Source organism: Phodopus roborovskii, unplaced genomic scaffold, assembly GCF_943737965.1.
Source record: "Phodopus roborovskii unplaced genomic scaffold, PHOROB, whole genome shotgun sequence".
In the NCBI taxonomy this organism is placed as follows: Eukaryota; Metazoa; Chordata; class Mammalia; order Rodentia; family Cricetidae; genus Phodopus; species Phodopus roborovskii.
Window position 1 is genome coordinate 50,439,927 of NW_026126511.1, and position 27,690 is coordinate 50,467,616.

General features: G+C 42.3%; 1 protein-coding gene across 1 annotated transcript; it reads right to left on the bottom strand.

The window, feature by feature from the left end:
- Serpine3 (serpin family E member 3) lies at positions 1-26,936 on the bottom strand. The gene is made up of 8 exons (XM_051195171.1): positions 26,669-26,936; positions 20,469-20,645; positions 18,287-18,484; positions 16,869-17,067; positions 8,849-8,949; positions 3,075-3,161; positions 2,554-2,637; positions 1-101 (listed from the first exon to the last, which is right to left on the bottom strand). The coding sequence occupies exons 1-8, from the start codon at positions 26,934-26,936 to the stop codon at positions 58-60; spliced, it is 1,158 nt and encodes a 385-aa protein (XP_051051128.1). The 3' UTR covers positions 1-57.
- Between the last annotated feature and the right edge of the window lie 754 nt (positions 26,937-27,690).

A 27,690-nucleotide genomic window follows, 5' to 3' on the forward strand; every position in this document is an offset into this window, starting at 1 on the left:
AAATTGTAAATATTTATGAAGGAAAGCATACATAGAACATTCTTGAGACTTGCTATTTTAGTCAAGGGGATTTGAAACTCTCCCAATACTGAAGACAAACCCTATAAAGAAAAAGAAGCATTTAATGTGACTTGTAGTATTTTCATATAACAGTTCATTAAACAGTTCTTACCTCTTCAAAATACCTGGAAGTAATTGAAGATAATAATTTAGGAACGGAATTATTGAAATAATTGCCTGTAGTCATGCTGCTAAATTCAGTAGGAACTATACAAAATCCAGATTGACTTTATGGTTGTGTATTAAGAGTGAGATCATGGGAACACTGGAGTCATTTAAAGATAGAAGTTATACTTAAAGTCTGAGCACTTGGGGAGTGTTCTTGCAAGGGTCCTCATGTCACAGGTTGTTGGTGGGAAAATGCTCAGATCTTTTGTCTTTACTACATTTTACGTAATGAACCAGCAAGGGGGTGGTAAAATAATAGTTTCTTCTGTCACTTTTCACTGCCCTCCTCCCCTTATCTGCCTGGCATAAAACTCTTTATACCTTAACACTAAAACTTAGTCCCAAAGTTTGCAGCCTATCAAAACTAAAGCTTAAGATCCCACCTCAGGCTTTTGCCTTTTAAAAAACGTTGGGCAAGTTATTAGGTAAACTAGTGAAATTTCTACAGAATCCTTAGCAAAGGTAGGGGTATACCTGGAGGTCAGTATCTTTAAGTCTTTGAGGTCATGGAATGATGCTGTGCTGGACAGGTGGTACTCTCCAAATGCTTAATATTGGAGTTTTTAGGTAATTTTTCTTAAACAGTGAAGGCTGAGGCTCTTTTTGTTTTGTTTTTAAGGTTAGTTTTTATTTGTTCAGTGTTCTGCCTACATGTATGTAAGTGTACCACATGCATGCCTGGTGCCTGTGGAAGCCAGAAAAGAAGGTGTCAAACCCCCCCCCCAGAACTGGAGTTACAGATTGTTGAGTTTCCATGTGGGTGCTGGGAGCTGGAGTCTTTACAAGTGAAGAAAATGCTCTTAATGGCTGAGCCATCTTTCAGCCCCAGCTGAAAGTTTATATATCATCAGAAAAGTAGCCCCTTTGCCTTGGGTAATGTGAACAGCCAGTTTCTGGAAAGGAAAAGCCACAGGGACTAAGATTTGTGATAAATTAGGGTATTCGTTTTTGATTAGACCTGTATCCTTATTTTCATTCCTAAAGCAGTTAAAATTTATACTATTGAAATTGTGATGTCTTTTTTTCTAGTCCAACATCTTTACAAAGGTTTTTATACAGTTGAATTTCAAGAATCTGTTACTTGTCTTCTAATTGTCCCCTTTATTGGATATTAGCTTTTGCAATGGCCCTCCTAGAAGTTAAGATTAGTCCTCTCTCTTGGTTTGAGGATTTAAAACTTGTCTTTTTGTTGCTAGCTCTCTCTCTCTCTCTCTCTCTCTCTCTCTCTCTCTCTCTCTCTCTCTCTCCCCCTCTCTCTCTCGCTGTCTCTGTGTCTCTCTCTCTCTCTCTCTGCTGCCTACTTTGAGTAATCAGTGCCATTTTTGTCTAGTCGCAGTCACTGGGGTTGGGGTGATCACGGTGAAATACTAAGTGGACATTTTCTGTTATGGGCCCTCTTCCCAAATCATCCCTGAGTAGATTATTTCCAGGGAGTGATTATCTGCACCCTTTTTGTCATGAACTCTCCTTTCCTTTCTAGCACACGTTATGGCAGCATACAAATGATTCTCAGATAAAATGATGTTGACAGTATTTACTTTTAACAATCTGTGTTAAACTATGCTAATTTTTATTCTAATATTTCTTTCCACAAATAAAAGTAATACTTGATGTTTAGTTAAAGTAGATTCACTTTGACTTGATTTTATTAATCTTGTTCCATACTGCTGTTTTAAACATTACTGAGAATTGCCAACAACTCTTAACTGAGAATCTCTTCCTTCTAAGGCCAATAATTGGGGGAGAACAATGAAGGGGGAAATAAAACCATTCAAAGACTGTTTTCAATATTACTGGATTTTAGAGACATGTGCTTCTTCCTTTGGGCTACTTAGGATAACCTGTGCCTGCCATTTTGGCATTGAGACTGTTCTTTCTGTAGTGGCGTGGGAAAGTACTATGATGATAAGCATTTGGTTGTTGAGAAAGGCTAGCAATCAGCATAGAAATCTGGATTGCTAAAATACTATCATCTCTGGTGAATTCTGTGGTATATCTTGGCTTGAAGAAACCATCTTTTCTAACATGATAGGACAGCAACAAGGAAGGCAAGATTTGATTGACTTGTGATTTCATGACTTTTTAAGTCTAAAGCAGAAATCTACTCAACTGAAAAAGTCAGCATTAGCTACAAATAAATAGACTGGAAAAATAAAAGCTATGAAGGAAAAGAGGTTCCTTTGTACTGTGAATTATAGCAGCTAGGAAAACACCATAGAAAGAGAGAGAAGAAATATTTATTTGAGATTATAATGGATAAGTAAAATTGGATTGCTAGAGAGATGAAGATAAATGTCCGAATTTGTGTTTTAAAAGAGTCAGTACCTGTGTTCTGTTCTCTCAGAAGAAAGATGAAGGGCCGATCTGCTTTAAAAGCAGGAGTCCGGGACCTCCTCAGCAGCAGCACAGCTGGGGAGAGAGTAGACCCTGTCACATTTCCTGTCACCGCAAAGCACATACATGTAGATACATAGGGACTAACCTTGGTTTTCCTTTAAGGGGTCTAAGCACTTTAGTGACATTTCACTGTGTAGTACTATGGGAGTGCAAATGCTGAAATTAAAGAGGAAAGATATTAAACTAATCCTGTGTCTCATTTTTAAGATACTCCATGAAATAGCTTCCCTCAAATGTAAAATACTTATGGGGCAGTGATACTTTGTTAAAACTGGTATCATTGCTTTTCAAAAAGATTTTCCTTTCTGTTAGTTTTTTAAAATGCTATATCACACTTTGGGTTGGGCTTAAGTAGTGTGGTTTACAACTAGAGTCAACTGGGCAGACTCAAAAAGGCTAGACTGGGTGAGCCACTCCATGGTGCTTAGTGCTTGGACTTGTGGATGTACCTGTGGCTGCAGATGACTTGGTGCCCTCTTCTGAAAGCTCCATCTTGGCCTTGTGGGTTGCTTCAGAAACATAAAAGCCATCTTGACCTAATTAAAAAATGACAGAAATGTAAAAGTGATTTATTTACATTTTCTGTACATATCATGTACATGTTTAAAGATTCATAAGTAAAACTGAACCCAAAGCTAATTTAAAATATTAAAATCTTTCCTTTAGCCTGCATTTCTAAAACTTAGGTATGTTACTAGGCTCTTAAGAGTGTCTTCTAAAATAAAAATATTGTTGCCCAGGAACAAGTTCAACAAGCTTTTGAGATAATTTCCCCTTGGCTGTCTTCTTGGGCTGTAGCTTTTAGGAAGACACTGAAGATTAAAGCCATAGGATTCTGTTATGAGGATAGTCCAGTGTTAGAAGTGTCTGCTGCTCCACAACTATTTCCTAGGCAGCTGGCTATGCTGCTTGGTTAGTTAGCTCACCTTAAGGACTGTAACCTGCTGAGAAATGTGAGGTTATAGCTATATGTATGTGCTAACAGTTTCAAATATAAGCTTAGCAATTAGTGATGAGAGAACTTAGAAGACTTAACAGATTTCTGTAATTTAACAATTCTCCAAAGGTGAAAAGTGGTCATGCAAGACATTAAGCTGCCCAGCCCTAACATTTCAGAGGAAGTGCTCATCTGGTATCACACACCCTCATGAGAACTGAGAATATCCAGGCTTCAGACTCAAGGCCCATTTCTACCCAACCCCCTCCATTCAAGAAACTGCTCTCTATAGCACACCATCAGAGAGACCTGCATATTAACAGTCATTTTGATGTACTTTGGGAAGCTTTGCTTGTTAGATTGGTCTGCACTAGTCATACACATACAAGGAAATGGCCCCTGAAGGTCATGTGAAACTAAAAATGAGCCTAAGATACAGATCCTTGTGTATCATCATTGCAAGGAGACAATGGGATATCAGAAGATGGTTATTTTGACTGTAAGGAACAATTGATAGCAGTAGAGGATGATGGGCAAGTGCCACAGGAAAGAAGTCAGTAGATAGTCACATGGTACCAGTGGAGAATCAGATTGGTTTGATGGTGGTCTTTTTGAGAGAAGAAACAAGATTCTCTGTTAATGATTATTAGCCCCTTCTAGCCATGAGCAAACAGTGCCAAAATTAAAGTTTTATAAAAAGTGTCTTTGCCAGTTGAGATTTTACTGTCTGTGACTTCACTACTATTATGCTGTCTGAACACTGATATGATTAAATGAGAACAGCTTCCCTCTAAAACTCCTTGTCAGCTAACACAGCAAATCCAAATACATCTTCGGTAAGCTAGGTTGGGCTGTTTTCAAAGTCTTTGAAAAAGCAAGTGAATTGCTCAAGTAGTTTTTTTCTCACCAGATTCTAAGAATGACCTGATAATTGTTAATGTTTGCATAACCATAGCTGAGTCTACCCATAGCCACATGCCACCAACATCACATCTTTGAAGTTCTTTAGGGAGAGTTGACATTTCTGTAGACTAGTCCATGTTCTTCCTTTACCTCATCACATCTTTGAAATTCTTTGGGGAGAGTTGACATTTCTGTAGACTAGTTCATGTTCTTCCTTTACCTTGTATTTTGACTATAGCTTACTCCCTTCTGTCATATGGCTATTGAAATATTACGCCACTAGTGAAATAACCAGGAAAAGCTGAGGGGTTTTCTTGGCTTTTGCTTATCTGAGTTGTTGGTATCAGCTTAGTGCCATTAAAGGTCACAACTTGTTTTCCCAAAATTTGCCCTCAGAATCATTTATAGTTATTCTGTAGAAAAGACTCCTTTAGTTAATGGAGCCCACATTGTTGTGAGTAGGAAACTTTCTTGGAGCTGCTGATTTGCTAATGTTTGCATGGTGGCTTCAGCAGGACTGCAGCACACAGCTTTCAACCCTGAAGCGCCACATACAGCCAACTGTGAATACATCAGTGCCTGTATTCCATGTTGCACAGCAAATGTGAGGGGTTCTTCTGCCCTCCCTCCCAACATACCGCCCATTCCTCTTCCATGGCACTATTAAGGATTACTCTTCCCTCTTAGATTGTTAGCTCTAGCAAGTGGAAATTATGACATGCTCACTTTATTACTCTACCCAACTTTCAGAATGATGTTTAGTCCATGCATGTGTCAAAGAAATGATGGGTGTGCATATCAGGAAGGATGAAGCACAAGGATTTAATTGGCAAGGATTTAATTCCTACCCCATTGGTTGGTAGATGCAATCGTTCTTTTGTATACTCTTGGTCACACACTTTGTAAATCATTGTCTGCATTTTGACCTCATCCTCATCAGAACAGAGATGGGATATCACTTGCCTCCTTTTGTCTTTCATGCTTTGACTTAGCTACTAAGAAGTGAAGGGTAGATGTGTAACATACCATTGCAGATAGACCAGGATATAGAAAGTGTCAGGAAGAATCTTGGTGACTCAATTAGTTACAGCTGGTTGCTTCCTCTGTCCTTCCCCTTGTTTTCTGTGCAGTGTTGGCTGTACTTCCTTTGGCCCAAGTTAATTCATGCACTCTAGACTTACTTAAAGTCATTGCATATAAGCTTGAACTTCTTAATGGGCAGAAGTTGGAAGTGGACTACCTGCTTATGAAAGCAAAGACTAAGATAGTTTCTTAAGAGGTTTGAGTTTGTACACAAGGAAGACCTCCTTAGCTGGAGTGTGAGCTTGTATTAAAACCTGCTGGTGGTCCATAAGGAAGGGGAACAGGTACCTCCCTGCTCTCTTCAGTGAGGAGACTGGAACAATTCAGTAACTTTGTAATCTGTAGAGAGAAGGGTGTCAATGGGTAGGGGAGAGCTATATCTGAGCTCAGATGAGCTTGATGCCAAGAAGGAACAGAGAAGTGATGTTTAGCTAGGAAAGGAGAATTGTGAGTGATTCTTGCTTTGGAACCGGATGGAAAGAAAAGCTTTGTTGGGCTTCCTCAGTAATCTAAAATGTGGAGACCCTTTGTTAATAGAGGATGGCTCTGTTTTCTGATCATTTCTTCTTTTGTAAAAACCGCAGCAGATAGGGCTGGTAAGATGGCTCAGCAGGTAAAGGTGCTTGCCTCACAAATCTGATGACCTTGGTTCAATCCTTGAAACCCACATAAAAGTGGAAGGGGAGAACTATGTCCTCTGTCCTGCACATGCGTGGTTCATATGCTCCCTCCCACCCAAGCATGCACATAAAATTTTTAATTTTAAAAACCAAGACATTGAGTAATACAATTGGTGAGATGGGTAGTAGCTTTCCATTTGTTTCAATGGCCTTGTCTCTACAATAGGCAGAAGCCACTTGGAGTGAGTGGTCTTGGGTTATATTTAAATAAGGGCATCAGAAAGCAATCAAAATCTTAGTTGGCAAGCTATATCTATAAGGGAGTGAACTTAAAATTTTTAATTATCACCAATTCCATGTCTGTCCCAGTGACTCAGCATCACTACCATAGCAAGAAAACAGCCTTATTTTATATTTGTTTGTTTTTTGAGACAGGGTTTCTCTGTGCAATGGCTCTGACTGTTTTGGAACTCACTCATAGACCAGGATGGCCTCAAATTCAGAGTTCCACCTGCCTCTGCCTCCTGAGTGCTGGATTAAAAGCATGTGTCACCACAGGCAGATAATTTTTATGAGTATAAGCTGCTTAATTAATAGAAGCAGGTATTGAGTCATCATTTGTTAAATTCTTTGTTATTGAAACAAAACAGTGAAAGGAGATCGCTAGATCTCATCAGTAAAAAGCATGACTACAAACTCCATATTTAACACATGCTGGATTATTAAGTAAGCCAGATCTGTGAGCCTATAATTATGTTGGTTTGAACAAATGTAAGTAAATGCATTGTATTAGATGTGAACCATCTAAATGGTACTCAGAAGATTCAGTGACAGGCTGGGGTGATGGCTCAGTTGGTTAAGTGCTTGCTGTGCAGGTGTGAGAACCCAAATTTGATTCCTTGAATCCACGTTTAAAAGTCAGGGGCATAGTGCATGCATCCATTTCCAGCAGTGTATGGGGGAAAGGCAGTGGAGTCCCATAGCTTGCTGCCCAGTGGAGTCTAATCCCAGTGAGAGATTGTCTCAAAAATGTGGATCACTCATAGGCCATGGGTGTTTTTGCTTATAGTGGGACTGCAAGATTCAGTTGAGGACCACTACTGTTTAAGAACACAAGATTGACATTTGAGTATGTTTTTCTCAGATGCTGAGGAAGAAAGGCCAGGAATTATGAAGAAGCAGAAGTAAAACAGGTTAGTACAATAGTGTGGAAGAGAGGGCCAAGAATAACCTCAAGGCTGCCCCCTCTTCTGGTACTGGGTACCAAACCCAGCACCCTAAAATAGTAATTGAATCTCCAGTAGCCACAGGGATATTGTAGCTGAGTTCTGAAGCCTTGAGAAGACAGCATGATGATTGCCCATAATTGAAGATAGAATGTGCATAACTTGGCTGTCCCTTGCTCCTTGCCTTTGATCATTTTGCTGCTATTTTCCTTTTCTGCAGTGTCAAAGCATGCCTGTTAATAAGGAAGATTTCTGGTTGAAATTTTCAACTAAGCCAGCAATATTCCCTTTTGTCTAATTGTGTATCAAGTATTGTGAACACTAGATAACTTGACTGTTATCTCTGAACATTTAGATAAGAGGTGGTAGATGGGTTTTTGAGGTGTGTGTGTGTGTGTGCGTGTGTGTGTGTGTGTGTGTGTGTGTGTGTGTGTATGTGTGTTTGTGTGTATTGTAGTGTTGGAGATGGAGACTACTATGAAGTCCTAGCCCCAAGATGACAAATTTTTAGTACTCTTAATTAGATACAGCTTTATTAACTAAGTAACTTGCAGTTATTCTGTCTGGCCATGTCTAAAGCACAAGCCAGGACTTGAAGATAAAACTCCCATTATTTTCTGTGATTAAGAAGGAAGATTCAGAACAAAGTTTTAGTACCAGGTATTCCAATGGTCACTGTCTAAAATGGTAACTTTCAAGTTCATCAAGTAAAGGCAATGTCAAGACCAATGAGAATGTCTGTTGCAGTGTTTTCTCCTGACAGATAATCTGTAGAGTAGATATAATCCAGGGCCTTTTGAGTTGGCTAAAGTTAAGACGGTGGTTCCCTCAAATAATTTTCAAAGTAGACGTTACCATTCATTTCCCTTTCAGTGTGCAATGTAAGCTCAGACCACGGGCAAAAGGCCCCTATTGATCATTAGTAGCATGTCAACTATGGGGAAAAGTTGAGCATGGATGCTCAGAAGAGCATCTTAAGGCTAGGTCACGAAAGCACAGGGCATTTGAGGAATGGATGGAAGGAAAAGTTTCTGCTTAGTTCATCACAAAAGGCATGTGGAGTTAAAGGCAGTCAGGAAGGACTAAAGGGTAGAAACAGGATGACCTTGGTGCTGATATGAAAGCAGAGGGCATAATAAAGGTTCTGGTACTGCCTGTAGTCAGGAGAGTCTGGTTATGGTAGAAGGGAAAAGACTCGTTACCTATGGCCACCTGCTCCACTGTGAAGGTGGTTTCCAATTCTATGCTTAATGTCTCCAAGGAGCATCCCTTGCCCACCAAATCTAATAAAAACTTACAGTTAGAGAGGCCCCACATTCTTACATAGAACCAACACTTGATTCTTTCATGCAAGTGTTTTACTGTCAACAGCTCTATGGAAACAATAAATGTCCTTTAATCAGAGTATAACAAAACTGTCCCCCAAAAGACTGGAAGAATTGAAAAATTACTACCTGAAATTCCTTTCAAGTTAGCTTTGAGTGGGTCAAAAAGATCAGTGATACCCCATGATCTTAAAATGCTTTTTAGGTCAAACTGATTTTGGATCCGAAACCTGCAAAACAAAAGCAAATTATCGGTTGCTATTTGGAATTCACACTATTCGTTCATACATATTGAATGAAGTATAAGGTTCTAACTGGAGGTCAGTGCACACTGGACTCCCACCCCACTGTATTTTTCATTGTTACTTTTATTGAGTCATCCCTGGGACTAAGCTGACCCCTCTGGGCTTTCTCCCAGCTTTGTCTATACTGCTCATTTGTGATGGCTCTGTTTCCCTTGACTGCCTTTAAATAACTGTCCATTCCTCAGCTGTTACCTTCCTACTCAGATTTTCTGTTTCAAAATGGTACTAGAGATAGGATCCAGGATCTCCTGCATAATCAACATATTTATTACTTGAGCTCCACCCCTAGCCTAGTGACACTTGGTTCTTAAAGCCCAATTTGCAAAGTTGTACTCTTAGGATATACAGAACAATTTGCTTCCTATTAATATTCTTTGTGACGGCATAAATGACCTGAGAAGAGTAGCTGCCTCAGCCCATTTTTATTAATAATATTTAGTGAGTTCTGGCACACTGCTAGACACTATGATGAGAACTTCATAGAAATTATTTCATTTTCCTCTAATGGCTATTATTCCTTATGCAGTAGATGAAAAATACCAGGCATAAAGTATTTAAGACGTGTCCAATGACCTAATGAGTATGTGATGCACCTTGGTTTAAATCTGGGCTATGGGCATGTGGAGCCCAGCCACGATTACTTGGACTCCAAATCTTCACATTTGGGTAGACTCTCAGACATAATAGATGCAAAAAAGAAAAAAAAGTAGCTATAGTACCTTGCATATATTTTTCTACTGTGTAACACATTTTCATGTTTGCTGTGTGCAGTATGTGCCTTTGATGTGCATCAGAGAACGAATTCAGCCTTGAATAAACCATTGAGAACAGAAAGAATCCTCATACCAACTTTTCCCCAGGACAAAGCACTTATTTGCTGTTGAAGAAGCCTTCAAATAGACTGCTACTACTATGTGTCTTTGAATATATATATATATATATATATATATATATATATATATATATAATTTAAGCTGTCTTTTGTATAAACCATACATAACGTTAGAACAAAAAAGTATGTTGATGTATTTCAAACTATTTGGCCCACTTCTGAAATTGTCTTTAGCACAGAAAGCATCCTTTCTAAAATCCATAAACACTAAATGTAATGATTAGTACTATGGACCTGGCTTTTTAGTTTGGTTCCCTTCACCAGGAACTTTTTACTTTACAGACTCAGTGGCAAGGTGCCTCTATCCTTATTGTATTTCTATGTGAAATAAGCATGACAGCAGTAAAATCTAAACAGGGTTGTGATAACTAAATGAAAATTCTTGTAAAGTGTTCAGTACAACGCCCAGCATGGCCTAAGCACTTAGCATGTGTTTTAACTGTGGTTTCATAGTAATATTGAGAAAGTTAAAGTATGTTTGAAATCAAAGATGTGGTGGGGTAAGAAAACTGAATAATATGTTTTAATAAAGTAAAAGCAACAAAAGTCAGGTCTGATTTCAAAAGATTCCAGCGATATTCCTGTAATATTATGAAAGCCAAACTACAAGAAATGGCACAGTAACAAGTAGCTGCCTGCTTGTAAGAAGCTAGGTATTAAAGCAAGTTATTAAAGAAAATAAAGCCATATCCCATGACTTCTCAACAACATAGTAAGATTGACTTGAAATAAATTGGATCCAAAATGAATCCAGTACCACAGAAATCCTTCCACGACAAGTAGAATTAATTGCAAGAATGCAAGATGTGTTCAAGACATGAAAATAAGATAACACATATGTTAATAAAGTAAGGGAGTAAGACCACACAGTCATCTTAACAGATGCAGAAAAAGCTTGTGTCAAAATCTAACACCTTTTCATGATTAAAAATCAACAGGACTTTGGGGAATGTTCAATGATAGAGCACTTGCCTAGCTTGCTTTAACCTCACTATTGAAAACAACAAAAAAATAATGCCCAAACAAAAAGCTCCATCAAGCATCAAATACTCGGCCAACTTGGGACATTCGATGACTCAAGATGATGAAGAATGTCTATAAAATCCCAACACCTGGCATCTTTCCTTCTAGTTTCCATCTAAGATCAAGAACAAGACAAGGATAATAGTCTCATCACTTCTCTTTGGCCTTGTGCCGAAGGATGGAAAAGACAGATAAAAGCATCCATAGAAAGGAGGTGAAGTCTAGGGGATATATCTCAGTGATTACAGCATGCAAGAGGCTCTGAGTTCAATCTCCAGTACTATGAAAAAAAAAGTTATGAAATAAAAGTTTTTAAAAGGACAAAGAAACTATTTGAATTCACAAATAACTTGGTCTTACCTGGAGAAAATACTGAAGAACACTAAAAAACCCTAATTATAGCTAATTTGAGACAATCCCATTTGAGATATACTATCAAGATATAAAACTCAATGACATTTCTAATATTGACAATGTAAAGACAAAATTCAGAAAATAATTCTAATTCCAATTCACCAAAATAAGCCAAATAGTTAGAAAAAATAGTAAAAGAAGTATAAGACATGGACACTGAGAAGCACAAAACACTGTTAAACAATGAACTGAATGGAAGGCATCCAAAGCTGACAGATGAGACACCCATGTCAGAAGACAGTACTCCCTGACTGACATCATTCAAGACATACTTGTGTCTAATGCCAACTTGCTTGTTTTGGGCGGAAACTGGTAAGCTGATCTTAAGTAAAACAGTCTTTAGGAAGAAGAGAACAAAGAGTCACCTGCTGATTTCTAGACTGGTGTTCTAGGAGCCACAATGACACAACACTATAGAATATAAGAATCTATGCCCATAGAATCAAACGGAGTTCAGAAATAAACACATACATTTGGCAAACAATGTTGACAGTGATATCCAGACAACAAAATGAAGGAAAGGATGATCCTATCAACAAATGTATAGGATATTGGGCCAATCACCACATTGGAACACATGAAGGTTTGGCCTCTCTTTTACACCAAGTGCCGTTGGATGTTTCCACTTAACATCGAGTTTTCTTTTATTTTGGGAAATTTGCAACAATTTGGAAACCTCACAGGTGAACTATGCAGCTTAGCAAAATAACGCTGAAGGCATGTTATGGATACATAACACGTGGTAATTTGCCATTTACTACCAGAAGATGTGTGCAAATGTATTAAAACAAGTTAAGGCTGACATACACCTAGAGATTGCCACATGCACCAGTTTCACTCTCTTATTCTTGAAAATATGAGCAGATGCAAAGATGCTGTGTTGAGAAATAACTGCATAAGATTGACACCAGTCTATTATACTGCCGTGGTCATTTCACAACCTCTTCTGTTGAACATCTGCAATGCCCCCCCCCCCCACTATTCTATGCTGATCATCTCTGTGAAAAGTGGTCTTTTGTGGGCCTCATTTATTTTTAACCATACATATTTCACACAAAATATATACTGTGTGATTTAATATTGAGATAAGAACAGTCAAGATCAGAGCTATTAGAAGTTTTGTGGGAGCCAAGAGCTACATGCAGATTTCCTACAGCAAGGGAGGTTGGTGTCCCCTGACCCTCAAGTTGTCAAGGGTGCAATAGTTAATTCACAGTGGAACAAAAACTTAAAGTAAGAGCGAAACCAATAAAACTCTTAGAAAAACTAGGCATAGATCTTTGAGACTTTAATTAGGCAATAGGTTTTAGCAATTACACAAAACAGTCTCTTTAGAAATGGCTGCATAAACAAGACCTAGGCAATGACAATATCAATGGACCTGTTAACATGGAAGGGGAAAATTTTCTCCGGGTCACACCCCCAGATAAAGAGCTAGAGGCAAATAATGACTGCATATGTATGCAACAATGATAGCATTTGAGGAGGGGCATGCATAGGAGGGGCTCAAGAGAGGATAGCTGGGAGGGCCTGGAAGGAGGAAAGGGAATGGGGGGAAAAGTGATGTTATTCCATTTCAATTATAAACATTTAAAAAGAATGCTTAAATAAAATTTGGTGTATCCATACTCTAGAATATTATTCAGCCATTAAAAAGATGAAATCTTAAAACTTCGTACTAGGTGAAAAAAAGCCCAATAAAAGACTAATGTTGTATATTTTTGATTTGCATGAAATATCCCTAAAAGATATAGTGTAAAATACTGGTTGCCTATCACTGATAAGTGATGACTGATGAATATGAGTTTATTTTTAAGGTAATAAACATCTCTCAGAATTTGAAGTTGGTTGGGGGCATAGCTCAGTTGATAGAGTGCTTGCCTAGCATGCATGAAGCCCTAAGTTTGATCCCCACTACTACATAACCCAACTTCTGGTGTACACCTATGAGTCCAACATTCAGGATCCAGAGGTAGAAGGATCAGAAGTTCAAGGTCATCTTTAGCAATGTGAAACACTCAAAAAAATTAAAATTAGTATTCATGGCTGCACAATTTTGTAAATATATTAAAAAAGACATGCAATGTGGATCTATCATCTATTATCTATCTATCTATCTATATATATATTTATCATCTATCTGTCTATGTATCCTCTGAGACAGGTTCTTGCTAAATAGCTGTGGCTAGCCTCTATGTGGCTGGCCTTGAACTCACAGAGATCTGCCTGTCTCTACCTCTGGAGTGCTAGGATTTAAGGTGTGCACCACCATACCCAGCTCAATGTGCACTTTAAAAGTGATTTTTATGAGCACTATATCCCATGGGGGGGGGGATCCTTAGAAAAGTGCTGTGCATCATTTGGCTGGCAGCTTCAAAGAGGAGCAAAACTCACTTTGGATGTGTGTGTTACGTAGTTTGAATATTACTTGGGTGTGTCCCCAAAAGATCTTGTGGTGGAAGCTTGGCTCTCAGGGTAGTGGTATTGAGTTGGTGGGGACTTTGGGAGGCAGGGCCAGATAGAAGGTAACCACTCAGGGCAGCCCTTGGAGTTCTGCTGCCGTTTTCCATGAGAGTGGTTCTCAATGCAGAAGAGGAAGTCAGACCTTAAATCTCCCACATCCTTTCTTGCCCTGTGAATGCTTCTGCCACCACCGTTTATGTCATCATCTGTGTCATGATACAGAGAAGAGGAGATGCTGGTTCCAGGCTCTTCTAGAACTATAACGTATGTATGGGGAAACTATAGTGTGTGCTAACATAGTAGGCAATAAACTGATTAATATCTGGATTTAGACATATATCTTGGACTTTGGACCACAGTAGACACAGCCAGGTTCTCGTCTTTTAGACAGCTATATAGCTCTGTTGGCCTGGGTTGTTCTATATTCCTAAACATATTACTATCTAGTTTCAGGCATTGCTTTTCAATGGTTTGAAAGTACAAAGCAGGATAGTACAAACCATATCTAATATTGTGGATTTTTTCAGTTTTCTCCTCTATAGACCTAGAAGCAAGCATTTTATTCATTAAATCTATATTCTATATTAAATCTATTTTCTGCGGAGTGTGGGTATGATTGCATGATGATGACTACAAATGGTCCAAAAACATCCATTCTTGGTTTTCGTGATTATTTAGTAGGCTAACTGGTCTTTAATTTTATAAATAAACAAACTCTGGGAGACAGCATGGTAGTTCATCTTAGAGTACGGCTTGGTGATGCTCAAACTCAAGCACACCCTCTGGGCTCATGCCAAATAATATGCAACAACATGAACTCCTGTCCACAGGGTGCAAGAGTTTGGGCTCTCATTCAGCAGAATCTATATGATGACCACAGAGCACATTACACTAAATGGTGAATGCATAATTTGAGGGAGCCAGAGGGAAATTCTTACTCAAACGCTGGCTGTGTAGTGGGATGTGGTGGTGCGTGTCTTTTAACCTGGGCACTAGAAGGCAGAGGCAGGTGGATCTCTGTGAGTTTGAGGCCACCCTGATTTACATAGTAAGTTCCAGTCTAGCAAGGCTATGTAGTGAGAATCTGTCTAAAAATCAAGCAAGCAAGCAAAGAACAAAAACCTGGCTCTGTCTATCATGGTTCAAACTATATGTCTAAATCCAAACCAAAAGCAGTTTTAACTTTTTGCTTTATTTCCTAAAGCAGTGGTTCTAAATTTTTCAATACTGCAACCCTTTAATACAGTTCCTCATGTTGTGGTGACCCCCAATCATAAAATTATTTTTGTTGTTACTTCATAACTGTATTTTTTCTAGTTATGAGTTATAATGTAAATGTCTGCTATGCAAGATATCTGATACGGGGCTCCATATCAGATATCTTGTTGTTTGATCCCCAAAGGGGTCTTTGACCTAGAGGTGTGGAACCTGTACCCTACAGAGTTTACAACTAAGTTTTCCATTTGGTTGGTCTTATTTCTGTGGTCTGGTGTGTGTGTGTGTGTGTGTGTGTGTGTGTGTGTGTGTGTGCGTGCGTGCGTGCGTGCGTGCGTGCGTGCGTGCGTGCGTGTGTGTGTGTGTGTGTGTGTGTGTGTAAGTTTGGTTTTGTTTTACTAAAAATCTTCTATTAGTTTTGGCTTAGATGCTTGATACCTTGGGGTGATTACATAACTATCAGAGCAAGGTTGTTTGAATCATTTTGAGGCCCTCAGACCTCCTCTTCCCAGAGTTTTCAGGGTCACTGCTGAGGGCTCGGGAGAATGTCACTGTGATGTTCTCCTCTCTACAGAGCTCAGTGTTTCCTGGAGACTCTTACATTAGCCAGTCCAGGCTTCTCATCGTCATGTGAGAGCAGGTTCTTCCCTGGGCTGCACTTTCCCTGCATGCTGACTGCAAGAGCTGCCTTCCCTCTTGCACTGATTATTCCCCAATGTCACAGAATCAGGGGCTCTGGTAGGGGCTGAGCATTTGACTTTGAGAGAGGGGTTGTGCTTGGCTATGAGTTCACCTTTGGCCCTTCATCATGCCTGATCTCATGTTAGACCCAGGCCCTGCCTCTTTTGGGGCTACCCTTGTGTGTTTTTGCTCCAGGACATGAACTTATTTTTAACTGCTTGAGGGAGAACTTCGAAGGCCTTGGCTTTCACCCATTGGGAGCCCTTGTCTTGGAGTGTGACCAAGGCCCCCAAGTTGCCAGGAGTGTAAAGAATTCATGTGTTGCAAATGAGCTCCTGGATAGCAACACTGTGCACTTAATGCTGACCTACAAAGTTATGCTGAATGTTCTCAAACTGCCAAACAATCCCATCATTTGAAAAACTCTAAGCAGAACCCCTTTGTAAAACAATGTTTTGCTAACATCTTTGCTTTGGAAAATAAGAGCTAGCACTCTCCTTAGATTGTTTTTTGTTTCTTTTTTTTTTTTTTTCAATTGTGTATTTTGTATCTATTGGATTTTCTTCAAGTAAGGAACCTCCCCACTTAGCACAAAGATGTCAAATCTTGAATTTGCTATCTAATAGAGAAAGACTCACACTAAATTGCTCAGGCTAGTTGGAATCATTCTGTAGCCCAGGCTGACTTTGAACTTGCTGACTACTGTCCCCTCCATTGTTTGGATTTATAGTTGTACCACCATGCCTGAAAAAGTCTTAAATTTTTGTGTTCTGATTTGGCTTCTGACTAGCATTACATATGTTTTCTCAGTTATGTAAGTTATCTTTTCTCTTTGTTTTGGGGGCACTGACCACTGTACCCACAAGGGTGCCTCCTTACACTTCTTCATTCCATAGTGACATGCCTCTGCAGCAAGGAGGTAGGGACTTGAGCCAGCCTAGTGAGAGCAGTTCATCCCGGGTCTTCCCGAGATGAGTTAATTCAACTGTATTTACCCTGATCTACTTTGAAATAATTTTAGAATAGACTCAAACCCCAGGGAACTTCTCCTTGGCCTAAGCTCATTTGACAGGCTAGCTCAGTGGGAGGATAGGCCCTGGAGTCCGACCACTGGATTCTAAGTGAAAGCTCCACAGTAAAGAAGATAGCCACTCACCTGGGGAGGAACACATCCATCCTGGTTCTCTTCAGCCTGGTGGCCCAGAGGTGGATGACACTGGCTGTGAGGTGTGGTTCAATGAGGTTGAGAGGGGTGTCCTTGTTTTGGGGGAGCACCAGGAACAAACTGGCCATCCTTCCCAGGTACAACAGCTCCAGAACATCTACCTTATGGCCTGCAGCATCCTGGAACTGGCCTAGGGGTCCAGTGGGTCAGGGATTAGCTCTGTCCTAGGAGCCAGGGAAACCAAACAATGCCACAACCTGGGGTAGAGAGACTTACCCGGTAACAGTAAAAAAAAAAAAAAAAAAAAAAAAAAAAATGATGGTAACAGTAAAACAGAGTGCCTGCCAATCTCAGCCTCAAAGCAGCCCTAGACTGGGAACAGTTGGGTGGCATTTCCCTTTTACTAATCCTAATGCCCCCTAAGATCTCTCCGGGGGGTCTTACTCAAGGATGTACAGAAACTGAACCTGTTGGGGCAGTGTCTTGAGGGAGCCTGAGTAGCCTGGGCTTATTGGGGCCCAGGCTCTTTGTGTTTTCATCTTGTCTTTAAGAAAAGCTTCAAGTCTATATTTCTTATGAGAACATCCCACAGACCCACAAAACACACATCCTGGCTGGGTTTGACTTGAGGACTGATCATTTTTAACTGTGACCTAAACAGATAGGTCTCAGGATGGACAGCTGGGAGCTTGTGGGCAAAGAAACTTGCTGGTTGAAGACAAGCCCAGGCCACCAGGCAGAGTGTGGTTGCAGAAGGGTGTGATGAGAGCAGAACATGCTGAGCTGGAGAAGGGATGGGGGCTTGGGGGCTGGTGCGGGTTGTAGGGAGAAAGGTGGAGATGAGTGTTAGGTGAACCCACTGCATGCTCTGGCTTGTCCTTAGGACAGTCTGCTGGCATCTATATCACACACCCAAGAGGACACCGGCATCTTCTAGCACTGGGAACCTCCCACACTGACTGAGACAAGTACCCACAAACAGGAGGGTCACACAGAGCAATGGCATTTCAGGGTCAGGAGGCCCTGTAGTCTGGTGGCATCTTAGCCTTCATTTGGTCCTAGCTGGGTGTTTATGTCATGAAAGTGTCTTCTAGGAGAGGCGTTTGGTCCAGGCATTTTTGATTTCACACGAACATGTTCATATGCAGTGCACAGGCCAATGACAAGCATGAAATTGAATTCTCTTCCACATTTGTGTCCTCAGCATCCAGATGGGTATACCACCCAAGACTCCTCTGTAAGTCTCCCGCTACTCTGGACTTTCCTTCAGTCCACCCACAGCCTAGACAATGGACCCCTCTGGAAACCTATGTCCATCCAGTCCTGAAAAACAGAGACCACCTCCCCTCTCTTGTGTGAGTTGCTGGGTTTCCTCCAACTTTCTGAATGTGGGGAGGAGGAGGACTCACCGTAGCTGACCTCTGTCACTTGGTGCATTGCAGGGACTTGAAGGACGAGGCCTTGGGCGCAGGTGAAAGGCAGGGGCTGCGAGGCCATGGAAGAGAATCTCCTCTGCCAGGTGCTTTGGAAGGTCATGGTGCTCATGATGGAGAGCTGAGTAGACAGGGCACCAGCCTGCCCCCACAGTGGGCTACCTGGGCCCTCACCTATAGTTAGAAGGCTCTCTCTCTCTCTCTCTCTCTTCCCCCCTCTCCTCCCTCCCACCTAGTTTTGTGTTATTTTCAGTTTACCACAAAAGCTTTAATTCCTTATGCTGCCAAGGGATCCACAGCCACTAGCTGCTAACTAACTGGCTTTTAACTTATTGCCTTGGAAATGGAAAGTGAGAACATAGGCTCAGAGTGGGTCCCCGATGACTGCACTCCTGCTCAGGGGCAGTGAGGCACCTTAGGATTTGATTACAGCCTTCTTGTTAGCATGTATTCATGGATTCCCTGCCCCTGGTTCCATTGAGTCATTTCCCAGAGATTAATAGGCACTGTCTCCCCAGGCAGATGCTTGCACGGATGACACTCTGTGATGGGGAGAAGACTATACTCTGTCACCCCAACCTTGGGGCCCACTAATTGCTGAGCTGTATCCCTCCCCAAACTTTTGCTGAGGCAACTACAGTCAGAATAGTTTGGAGAGGTCTGTGGTTAAATTTGCATGTTAGAGCAGGAAGGAGCAAGCAGACCATTCCTACAGAGACAGTGTCTGTCCTGGGGCTTCAACTGTTTCATAAATACATTCTGTGCTAAGTTCTGCCTAAATGCTTGAAGAAGTCTCCCTGACATTTTGTTGTCATTCCTTATTTCCAAGATGAGAGGAGTGAGGCTCAGGGAAGTCATTGTCATACTACCATCTACCCAGTTACCCACCAAAAGGTCCTTGCTTTTGAATCTGAGCAGATGGGCTCTATATTCGTCACTTTGGATAGCTACACAAGTCCTTTTTCTTAAAGGGAAGCCAGGCCGTGAGTTGAGAATACCTATGTCGGATTTTGAGTGCTCCCCGGCAGCTCAAGGAGGATATAGGGGATCACTCCTTAATTAAACAATATTTTAACAATGCATCTATGTGTTTGTCTCTGTGTGGGTATGTACAAATGAAACCAGGTAACCTTGAATGCTAGAAGAGAGCATCAGATCCTCCATGGCATTAAAGGCAGTTATGAGGTACCCTTTTAACAGTTGAGTCCCCAAGGATCACTCCTTGTGAAGTAAATTGCCAAAGACAGCATTAAGCATTTGAAAATACCGAGGGAATACAGCATCCAGTCTATATGGATCCCAGTTTTCTGTTCTATTTTTAAACAACACTGGATCTTGAATACTCTCCATTTGTCTGAGTCTTTTGTGTGTTTACCACTGCAGCCAAACTACCTGGATCAGAATCCTGGCTTGGTGGCTCACGGGCAAGCAAGAAGCTCAACCCTTGGTACTTCAAGTCCTCCATTTGTAAAAATGGAGACCGCACCCAACTTTTAGGATCAATGGGTGAGTGAAATGGAATCAAATTTCAAACAGCACTAAATAAAATAAAATAAAATAAAATAAAATAAAATAAAATAACAGGCTAGCAGATGTTAGTGACTTCTACCCGCTTCCTAACAGTCATAGCACATGGTGGTTGCCATTGATTGCATAGCTAACCTGGACAGAACCAAGTGAAACATATGGATTATACCTTGTCCTTTTATGTGTGCTTTCCAGAAGCTACTTTCCTGGCCCCTGCTGCGTTTTGCTCTCATCTGGGGTTAATTGTTAATTGTAGGTGAAAACAGATCTTGGTGAGAAATGACCTGGGGAGAATGACATGGGTATTTCCAGAGGTGATAAGCTCTGAGGAACACCTTTCTGTGTGTCTGTGTACTCAAGTATGGGTGGATATGTGCATTTATGCTGGGGTGTGAAGGGGAGGAACAAGTCAGCTGTGGTTGTTTCACAGAACATATATGTCACTGAAAGATAGATCTGCCATCTCAATGTCTGCTATAATCCAGGGCATACTGAACCTCACCATGGCTCTGACAAATGATGGGTGGCACTATTTCTTTGCGGTCCTCTGCCCTTAGCTGTGCCGAGGAGGACGGTTTTCCTTTACCTGTGCTCTGTCTGGAGACTTCAATGGTGGTGCGGTTGGGCTCACCAAAGTCAGCTGGCTCCAGACTGCTGTTGGCCCACCAGGAGAGCTGCTGCACAAAGCAGGGAGACAGAGATGCTCCAGTGTGGATGAAAAGGGTACAGGCCAGCTCCATCCCGATGCCCTGACTGGAGTTGTGCAGTGCGGTATAAACACTGTGCAGGAACTCTCTCACTCTTGAATCTGTGGGAAAGGAATGTTCATAAGGGCTTGCACAGCTCCCATCTGCAGATTGTTGATGGGGGATGTCCTTCCATATGCCGTGAATATATGTTTCTCTTATTAGTTGATGAAGAAAGCTGTTTCAGTCAATGGACAGGCCAGATATGGCCAGGCAGGGTTATCAGACTAGGAGAATTCTGGGATGAAGAACTAAGAGAGTGAGTCTCCAGGGAGACACCATGTAGCTGCCAAGAAAGCAAGAAACTCGGGCATCACTGGTAAGCCAAGATCATGTGGAGATATATAGATGAATAGATATGAGCTAATAATTACGAGGGAGCTAGTCAATAAGAAGCTTAAATCATATGCCAAAACAGTTTATAAGTAATATCAGCCTCTGTGTGTCTATTTGGGACTAAATGGCTGTGGGACCAGATGGGACAGAAACTCCTGTCAATAGATTGTCTCAGAAGGTACATACCTTCTAAGTATCACCTAAAAGTCCCTCACTGGATATGACATAGCTACCTGAGTTGAAATCCACCTAACTCCATAGCTTAAAAGTTGGGCAGAAGACATGCTAGGTCACAAACAAATCTAGCTGGGAGTCTGCTGATGTCTTAGAAGTGGCAAGACTGTGCTTTCCTGAATTCCTGATTCAGGAACATTGCTGAGTTCCAGAGGAGAGTGTAGCAAGTAAGCTTTTTTTTTTTTGTTAGCCACCAGCTTACAAATAATAATATAGAGACTTCTTATTAATTATGAAAGCTTGGCTATTAGCTTAGGCTTATCCCAATAGCTCTTATAACCTAAATGAACCTGTTTCTATTAATCTATGTTCTATCATGTGGCTCAGTTACCTTTCCTTTGTCATATATGTCTTACTTGTTTCACATGCTCTTGGAGTCTCTCACACACCTAGAATCATCCCCTGACTTCCTCTCTCTCTTCCTGGAAGTCCTGCCTATCCTCTCCTGCCTATTGATTGGCCATTCAGCTTTTTATTACACCAATCACAGCAACACATCTTCACACAGTGTACAAATATTCTGGAACAGAAGAGTCTAGAGCTGGGATATGGCAGGTCCAGTGAGCCTGACTTGTCCCTGCCCATCTATACACAGAGAAGCATGCTTACACATGTTCATTCCAGAGTGTTCAATGCTAGAATAAAATGTTAAACTTGATGCTGCCTACAAACATTGTATAGAACACTCTACAGTTTGATTACAATGAATGTTCTCAGCAACACTTTCCAGTAAGGGCTGTGTTCCAACTGCGGTAGGGAGGAGACAGCCTAGTCTCAGACCTGTTCATCACTTACTCAGGGTCACCATGTTGGAGGTAGTGCTGCCTCCTCACCCTGTTGCTATCAGGAAGAGGAGTGTCTAGGCTTGAAGACCCTGCTTGGGAGAGCTCTGTTCTCCAGATGAACAGGAGCTGTGGATCACACAGACTTTAGGGAGCAGGGACTATGTTTACTACATTCTTTAGCCTTCTAGAGGGGAAGAAATGAATGGTCTGAGAGCAGAGATAAGGCTCTCCAAGCTCTCCAAGAGGAACCTTATGTCTGCTAGCTTCTACTTAGCCTCCAGCCTCCAAAGCAAAAAGGTGTTGGGAGAGGACCTATAATTAAGTGGCTTTTACAAGGTACCAAGGGACAAAAGGAAGAAGAAAATAAATGCTCAGGGACTGAAAAATCACCCTTAAGTTCATCCGATAGGCGACTCTAAAGCTGGCGGATCTGGGCTCTGGGAAGTTCTGGACTCTGCAGAATTCTAGACTCTGGGAGATTCATGTCCATAAAAATCTCAAACTGTGAGAAATACTGGTATTTGAATTTTCAAGAACTCTGAGAGGGGTGAGTGCAGGTGCTCTCCAGCAGGTGTGGTTGGGATGGGAGGATGAGGAAGCTACCTCTGATGAGGTGATGAGCAAGAGAGAAAGTAAGCTGCTTATAAATGGATGCAGCTGCTTCCTGGTCCAAATGGGGCTAAGGAACTGTGGAGAGAGCACAGGATTTGGAATCAACAATCTGGAGCTTGAATCTTGGCTGTTACCTGCCACTGGTCCAGCTGAGATTTGCTAAACCATTTACCTCTTGTGTTAGTCTGTGAGAATCAATGACAATTGTAAAAGAAAACTTAGTATGCACCACAAAACATAATTCTTTCCCTGGGACTAGACCACTTTCCTTTCTGAAGCCTCTGTGCTAAAATGGTCTCATTAATTCACCTAGAAGAATAATGAAAATGCTTAGATGCCAAAGCATTGGGAAATTATTCATTCCCATGGAACAAAGCCTAGGGAATTCAAGCTGGTTCTGGCTTGAAAGCCTCCTCCCTGAGAACCAGTTTTCTCAGTACTAGAAGTTGTTATGCAATCTTCCCAGGAAGGAGAGCAGCCAGTAGTCCTACCACAATGACTGGCATGGCACAAAACCCCTAAAGGTATAGTAGTGGCACACATATCTTGTCAGTAACCAAGAGCTCGCTAACTGAACTTAAGACCCGTTCAACAAGAGGGAAGTACAGAAACCTAGCCAACTACATGGACCCTACAACCACTACTTTACTAAACCAGCATAATTCCTAAGTGTAGGGAGCCGTCCCTACATTCTCCATTACAAGATGGCACTGGCATCCGGCTGACGGTTGGCATAAATAAGCCTGTGTGCGAGTGCAAGGGGATTTCTCCCACGCCTCTCCCGTGGCGTCATTCGGCCTGATGAGCGAGCAACCAGTCAGGGAGTGACACGTCCTAAGCGAGGCTGAGTTTCTATATAAGGGTGTGGGTTTTTGCTCTCGGGGTCTTCGCTCTACAGTTGGTGTAAGCTTATGCTCTGCCTCTCAAGAAGCATTAAAGCTATTATCGCAGAAGGATCCTATCTGTGTGCCGCATCGTTCTTGCTGGCGAGACGGTAGTGCGGGACACCTAAGTGTATTCCAAGTACTTATTCTTTATTCCCACAGGTAAGAGTAGCACTGAACCTTCATCAAGAAACTTCTCCTTGGAACAGATTGGAGACCATTTACAGAACACCACAACTGATCAAAATGCAGCTGGATCAAACTGATCCTACTGATAACACCTGCAGCACAGCTCCTTCACCTGAGGACACAGCAAGGGACAGGGTGCTGCAGGACTGGAAGAATGAGATGACCAGGAAATCTACCGTGAGATTGTGTCTCCTGCAAATGACAAGGGAGTTTTATCCATGAAATCTCAACAGCATGACTGCCTAAAAAAGACCAGGACAAGTATAACACCAACAGACATGCTAATATAGAAGGAAATTTCATGGAGCCTCAGCCTTAGAAAAAGAGCTATAGGCAATTGAGTAACACTAAGGAAGAAATATCCTTCCCTATGGAAGAACCTCCTCCTTATTTGTTAGCCAATACCAAGTGGTATAACCCTGAAATCATACCTACACAAGTAACAATAAATGGACTGAACAGGTTGTGTTGATATATTTAGGCATTCACGCGCATGCACGCGTGCGCTGCACAAGACGCGTGCTTGTATGTGCGCGCGCGCGTGTGTGTGTGTGTGTGTGTGTGTGTGTGTGTGTGCCGATAGCCAATAAAAAGCCACGATTTCAAGAAGGAGCAAGGGGGAGGAAGGCATGTATGGGAAGGAGTTGATGGAGGAAAGGGAAGAGGGAAAACAATGTAATTATATTTGAATTAAAAACAAAGAACATATTAAAAGTTGCATTCTGTGTATAGGTTTGTTTGTGCAGCTGAATGCAATGTTCACAGAAGCCAGAAGATGGTATTGGGTCTTTTAAAGCTGGAGTTACAGGTCTGTGAGCTGTCTGACATGCAAGAGAAGCATGTGCTCTTAACCACTGCTGTGGAGATCTTTCCAGGCCTGTATTACCTTTTAAAAGAAAGGCTGGGCTGTGGCAGCTAGCTGACATTGGTGCATGACTTTAAGCAGGACACAGTGTGACTAAAATGGGGTGATGAAGAGGACGCTGAGAACGGCCTGTCCCTGTCTTACTAACTGATGCTGGCTCCATACAAAGGTAAAGAAGTGTGTGATTCAGAAACTTAAGGAGGATCATTGTCATGCAAAGTGTTCCTGACATCTGGACAGGATTTTATCATCATACTCAATCAGCCTGGTACCAGGTACCATGATAGGATCTGGTCTCAGAACTGACCCTTTCCTGCAGGTCCCAGTCCAACCATTCTGACTTGTGTGAGACTCTGTTGAAGGCTGAAGTACCTCCTTTTCTTTCATATTCACATTTCTTCTCCCTGGCCAGGGATCCTCTGGCCTGCTAGTGGAATCACAAAATCACACGCACCCATCCCCAACTACAAAATCACCCAGCACCCACCCCCACCTACAAAATCACACAGCACCCACTGTCAACTACAAAATCACCCAGCACTCACCCCCATCTACAACATCATACAGCACCCTCCCCCATCTACAACATCATACAGCACCCGCCCCCATCCACATGTGTTGCTCCCCTGAGACATAGTTGCTGCATTCAGAGTTCTCCTCATGCACATAAGCAGGTCCCTCCCCAGTCGTGGCCTCGTGGTAGGATCACCATGACACTTGGTGAATTGAACTGTGTGGACCCTGATGAGAGCCCATGGATGTGTACACTGCTGTGGGGTATAACTGCTGAGAAAGACTACGTTCTAAAAGCTACCTTTGATTTCCTTTGTCCCTAAAGAGAACAAACCTACCTGTTGTCCAACAGGAGTGTAAGACTTGATTTTAGCAGTGGCCAGAGTATACACTGTTGGAAACTAGCAGTCTGTTGACCCCACCCCCAACAATGGGAGGGGCGCTCATGGCCATGTCATCGCTATGTCAGCCTTACCTGGCTGCTCAAACTTTACCTGGCTACCAAGGGACTCAGTTATGCATGCATGCGCAAGCCCTCCTTTTAAAGCAAGTGCACCAAGCGTGCCTCTCTCTCTCTCTGGCCCCCATCTCTTGCCCTCCCCCTCTCTCTTGCTCTTTCTATCTGCTCTCTCTCTCTTTCTCTCTCTCCCCTGCTTTCGGTTGGCCACCAGCTACCCCCCTTTCTCTCCCTTCCCTCAATAAACTCCATGTGGGCACTGAGTCTCGTGTTTGTGTTTCATAGGCAATAGTTGTATCAAAAGAACAACATACACAGAGGAGGGCAGGCAGTTCAGGTGGCATTAGTGCCTTATATGTAGCGTACTAACCTTTACTTGACAGCTCAAGGGTCCATGACAAAGGATGTCATGGCCAGGCAAGGTTGGGATTATTTCTTGTGCTTTCTGAAAAAAAAATCTTAATTCATACAAAGACCACTCCTGTCATTTTTAGTGACCTGTTCATTGTTTTGAGAAGGGGGTTCTTGCTACATAACAGAGTGGCCTGGAACTGAGAAGTCCACCTTGGCCACCACAGTAAGCTTCCCATTGGCATCCTACTCTGAGATTGAGAAGGGAGGGTCATGTTGGCTGTAGACTATAGTTGGTCAAGTATTGAGCTGCATCAGGAGTATGTGGGCTGACCTGGGTTCTATAGACTCTCATTGCTGCCAGCAGAGCTGTTCTGAGATTCACAACACACAGAGATAAGCTGTGGATTGAGCTCTGGCCAGAAACCACAGTCTCATGAAAACAGGTTGGTCCAGAGCATAGCCTTGGCTCTAAACATTTGAATTTGAGTCCAGCCTTGCCACTTATTGACTATGTGACCTCCAGCAAGTTGCCTCTACCCTGTGTCTATCTACTTCCCAAACACAATGAAATCACCAGCTTCGAAGGGTGTTGAGCAATTAGTAAATGTTTATAAGGGGTCTCCCACCCTGTCCGGCCACAACAAGACTATAAAAGGGGGACTCAAAACTGAAATACAGTCACGAGGCCAGAAGGAGGAAGTATGGCTGTAAAGTCTGAGTGCATGCATCATGTGCAGCCTCACTTCTGTGCCTGTGCACACTGGGAGCTGAGCTCCCCACTCCTGAGAGCCCCTGAGCAGGAAGGAGGGACAGGGGGCAGGCATGAAGAGGAAGCATGAGCGAAGGAGCCTCTTGCCTTGTACAGTGTATCCCAGAGCACTTGCCAGCTGCCAGCCGGTGTTTCCCCGGGCTCCAAATTGCAGGATCTCCAGGGAGAGGGACACACTGGCAGGTGAGATGACAAAGTTTGTCCCGTTTCTCTCTGCTGCTGCAGTCCGGTAGAGGTGAAGGGCAAACTCAGTCTTCAGCAAGCACAGGCCTTCACTGAGGGGGCTACCTCCTCCTCCTGCTGCTGAGAAGCAGGAGGAGACAAGACAGAGAGTGGCGAGCAGGAGAGGCCGCATGGAGGCTGGACACCTGCAATGCAGAGGGAGGAGAAACGGGAGAGGCTGGTGACAGAGATGGCAGCAAGTCTCGTTGCCTGAGAACTAGGACACCCAGCTCTGTTTCCAGGGACCAGGAATGGCTAAAGGGCAGGCTCATTGCATGTTCTTGACTACCCACTATGAGCCTTCCTGTCTAGGCTGCTTGACTGGGCTGGGGTCAGTTAGAAACCTCAATCACGTGCTTGAATGTCTGCTCCTGTTACTGACTGCTGGTGTGGCCTTGGGAAAGTCCTGGTCATGCCGAAACAAACCAATATGTTTGGAAAAGAAATGCCAAAAGTGCACCCTATTCCTTGTTTCTTGGGACTCAGCCTGTTTATAGCTGTGCCACATTTATCATGAGTAGTTATATATTAATCATACTTGAAGATCATCTTCTATGCTAAGGAGAGTATGTATTCTGGGTTAATATTGTAATGAGTATACTGGCTATCACAACTACAGTTACGGTGGCTGCGCTCTAGAGAACTCAGTGACTCATTGGTCTGGGGAGAATAATAGGGCTGTGACAGATCCTGGCCTTCAAGAGTGCTCCATAAAATGTCAAGAACACATTCATGCATCTGAAGACTGATGCATGGGGTAGCTGGGCCTAGAACCCTAGAACCCATGCTACATGGATTAGTTCACAGAGAGGAGATGAATCAAAAGAAAGCCCCTCCTCAGAACTGTGCCCTTCCAAGGAAGACAGGGTACCACGAGAAGAGGGCAA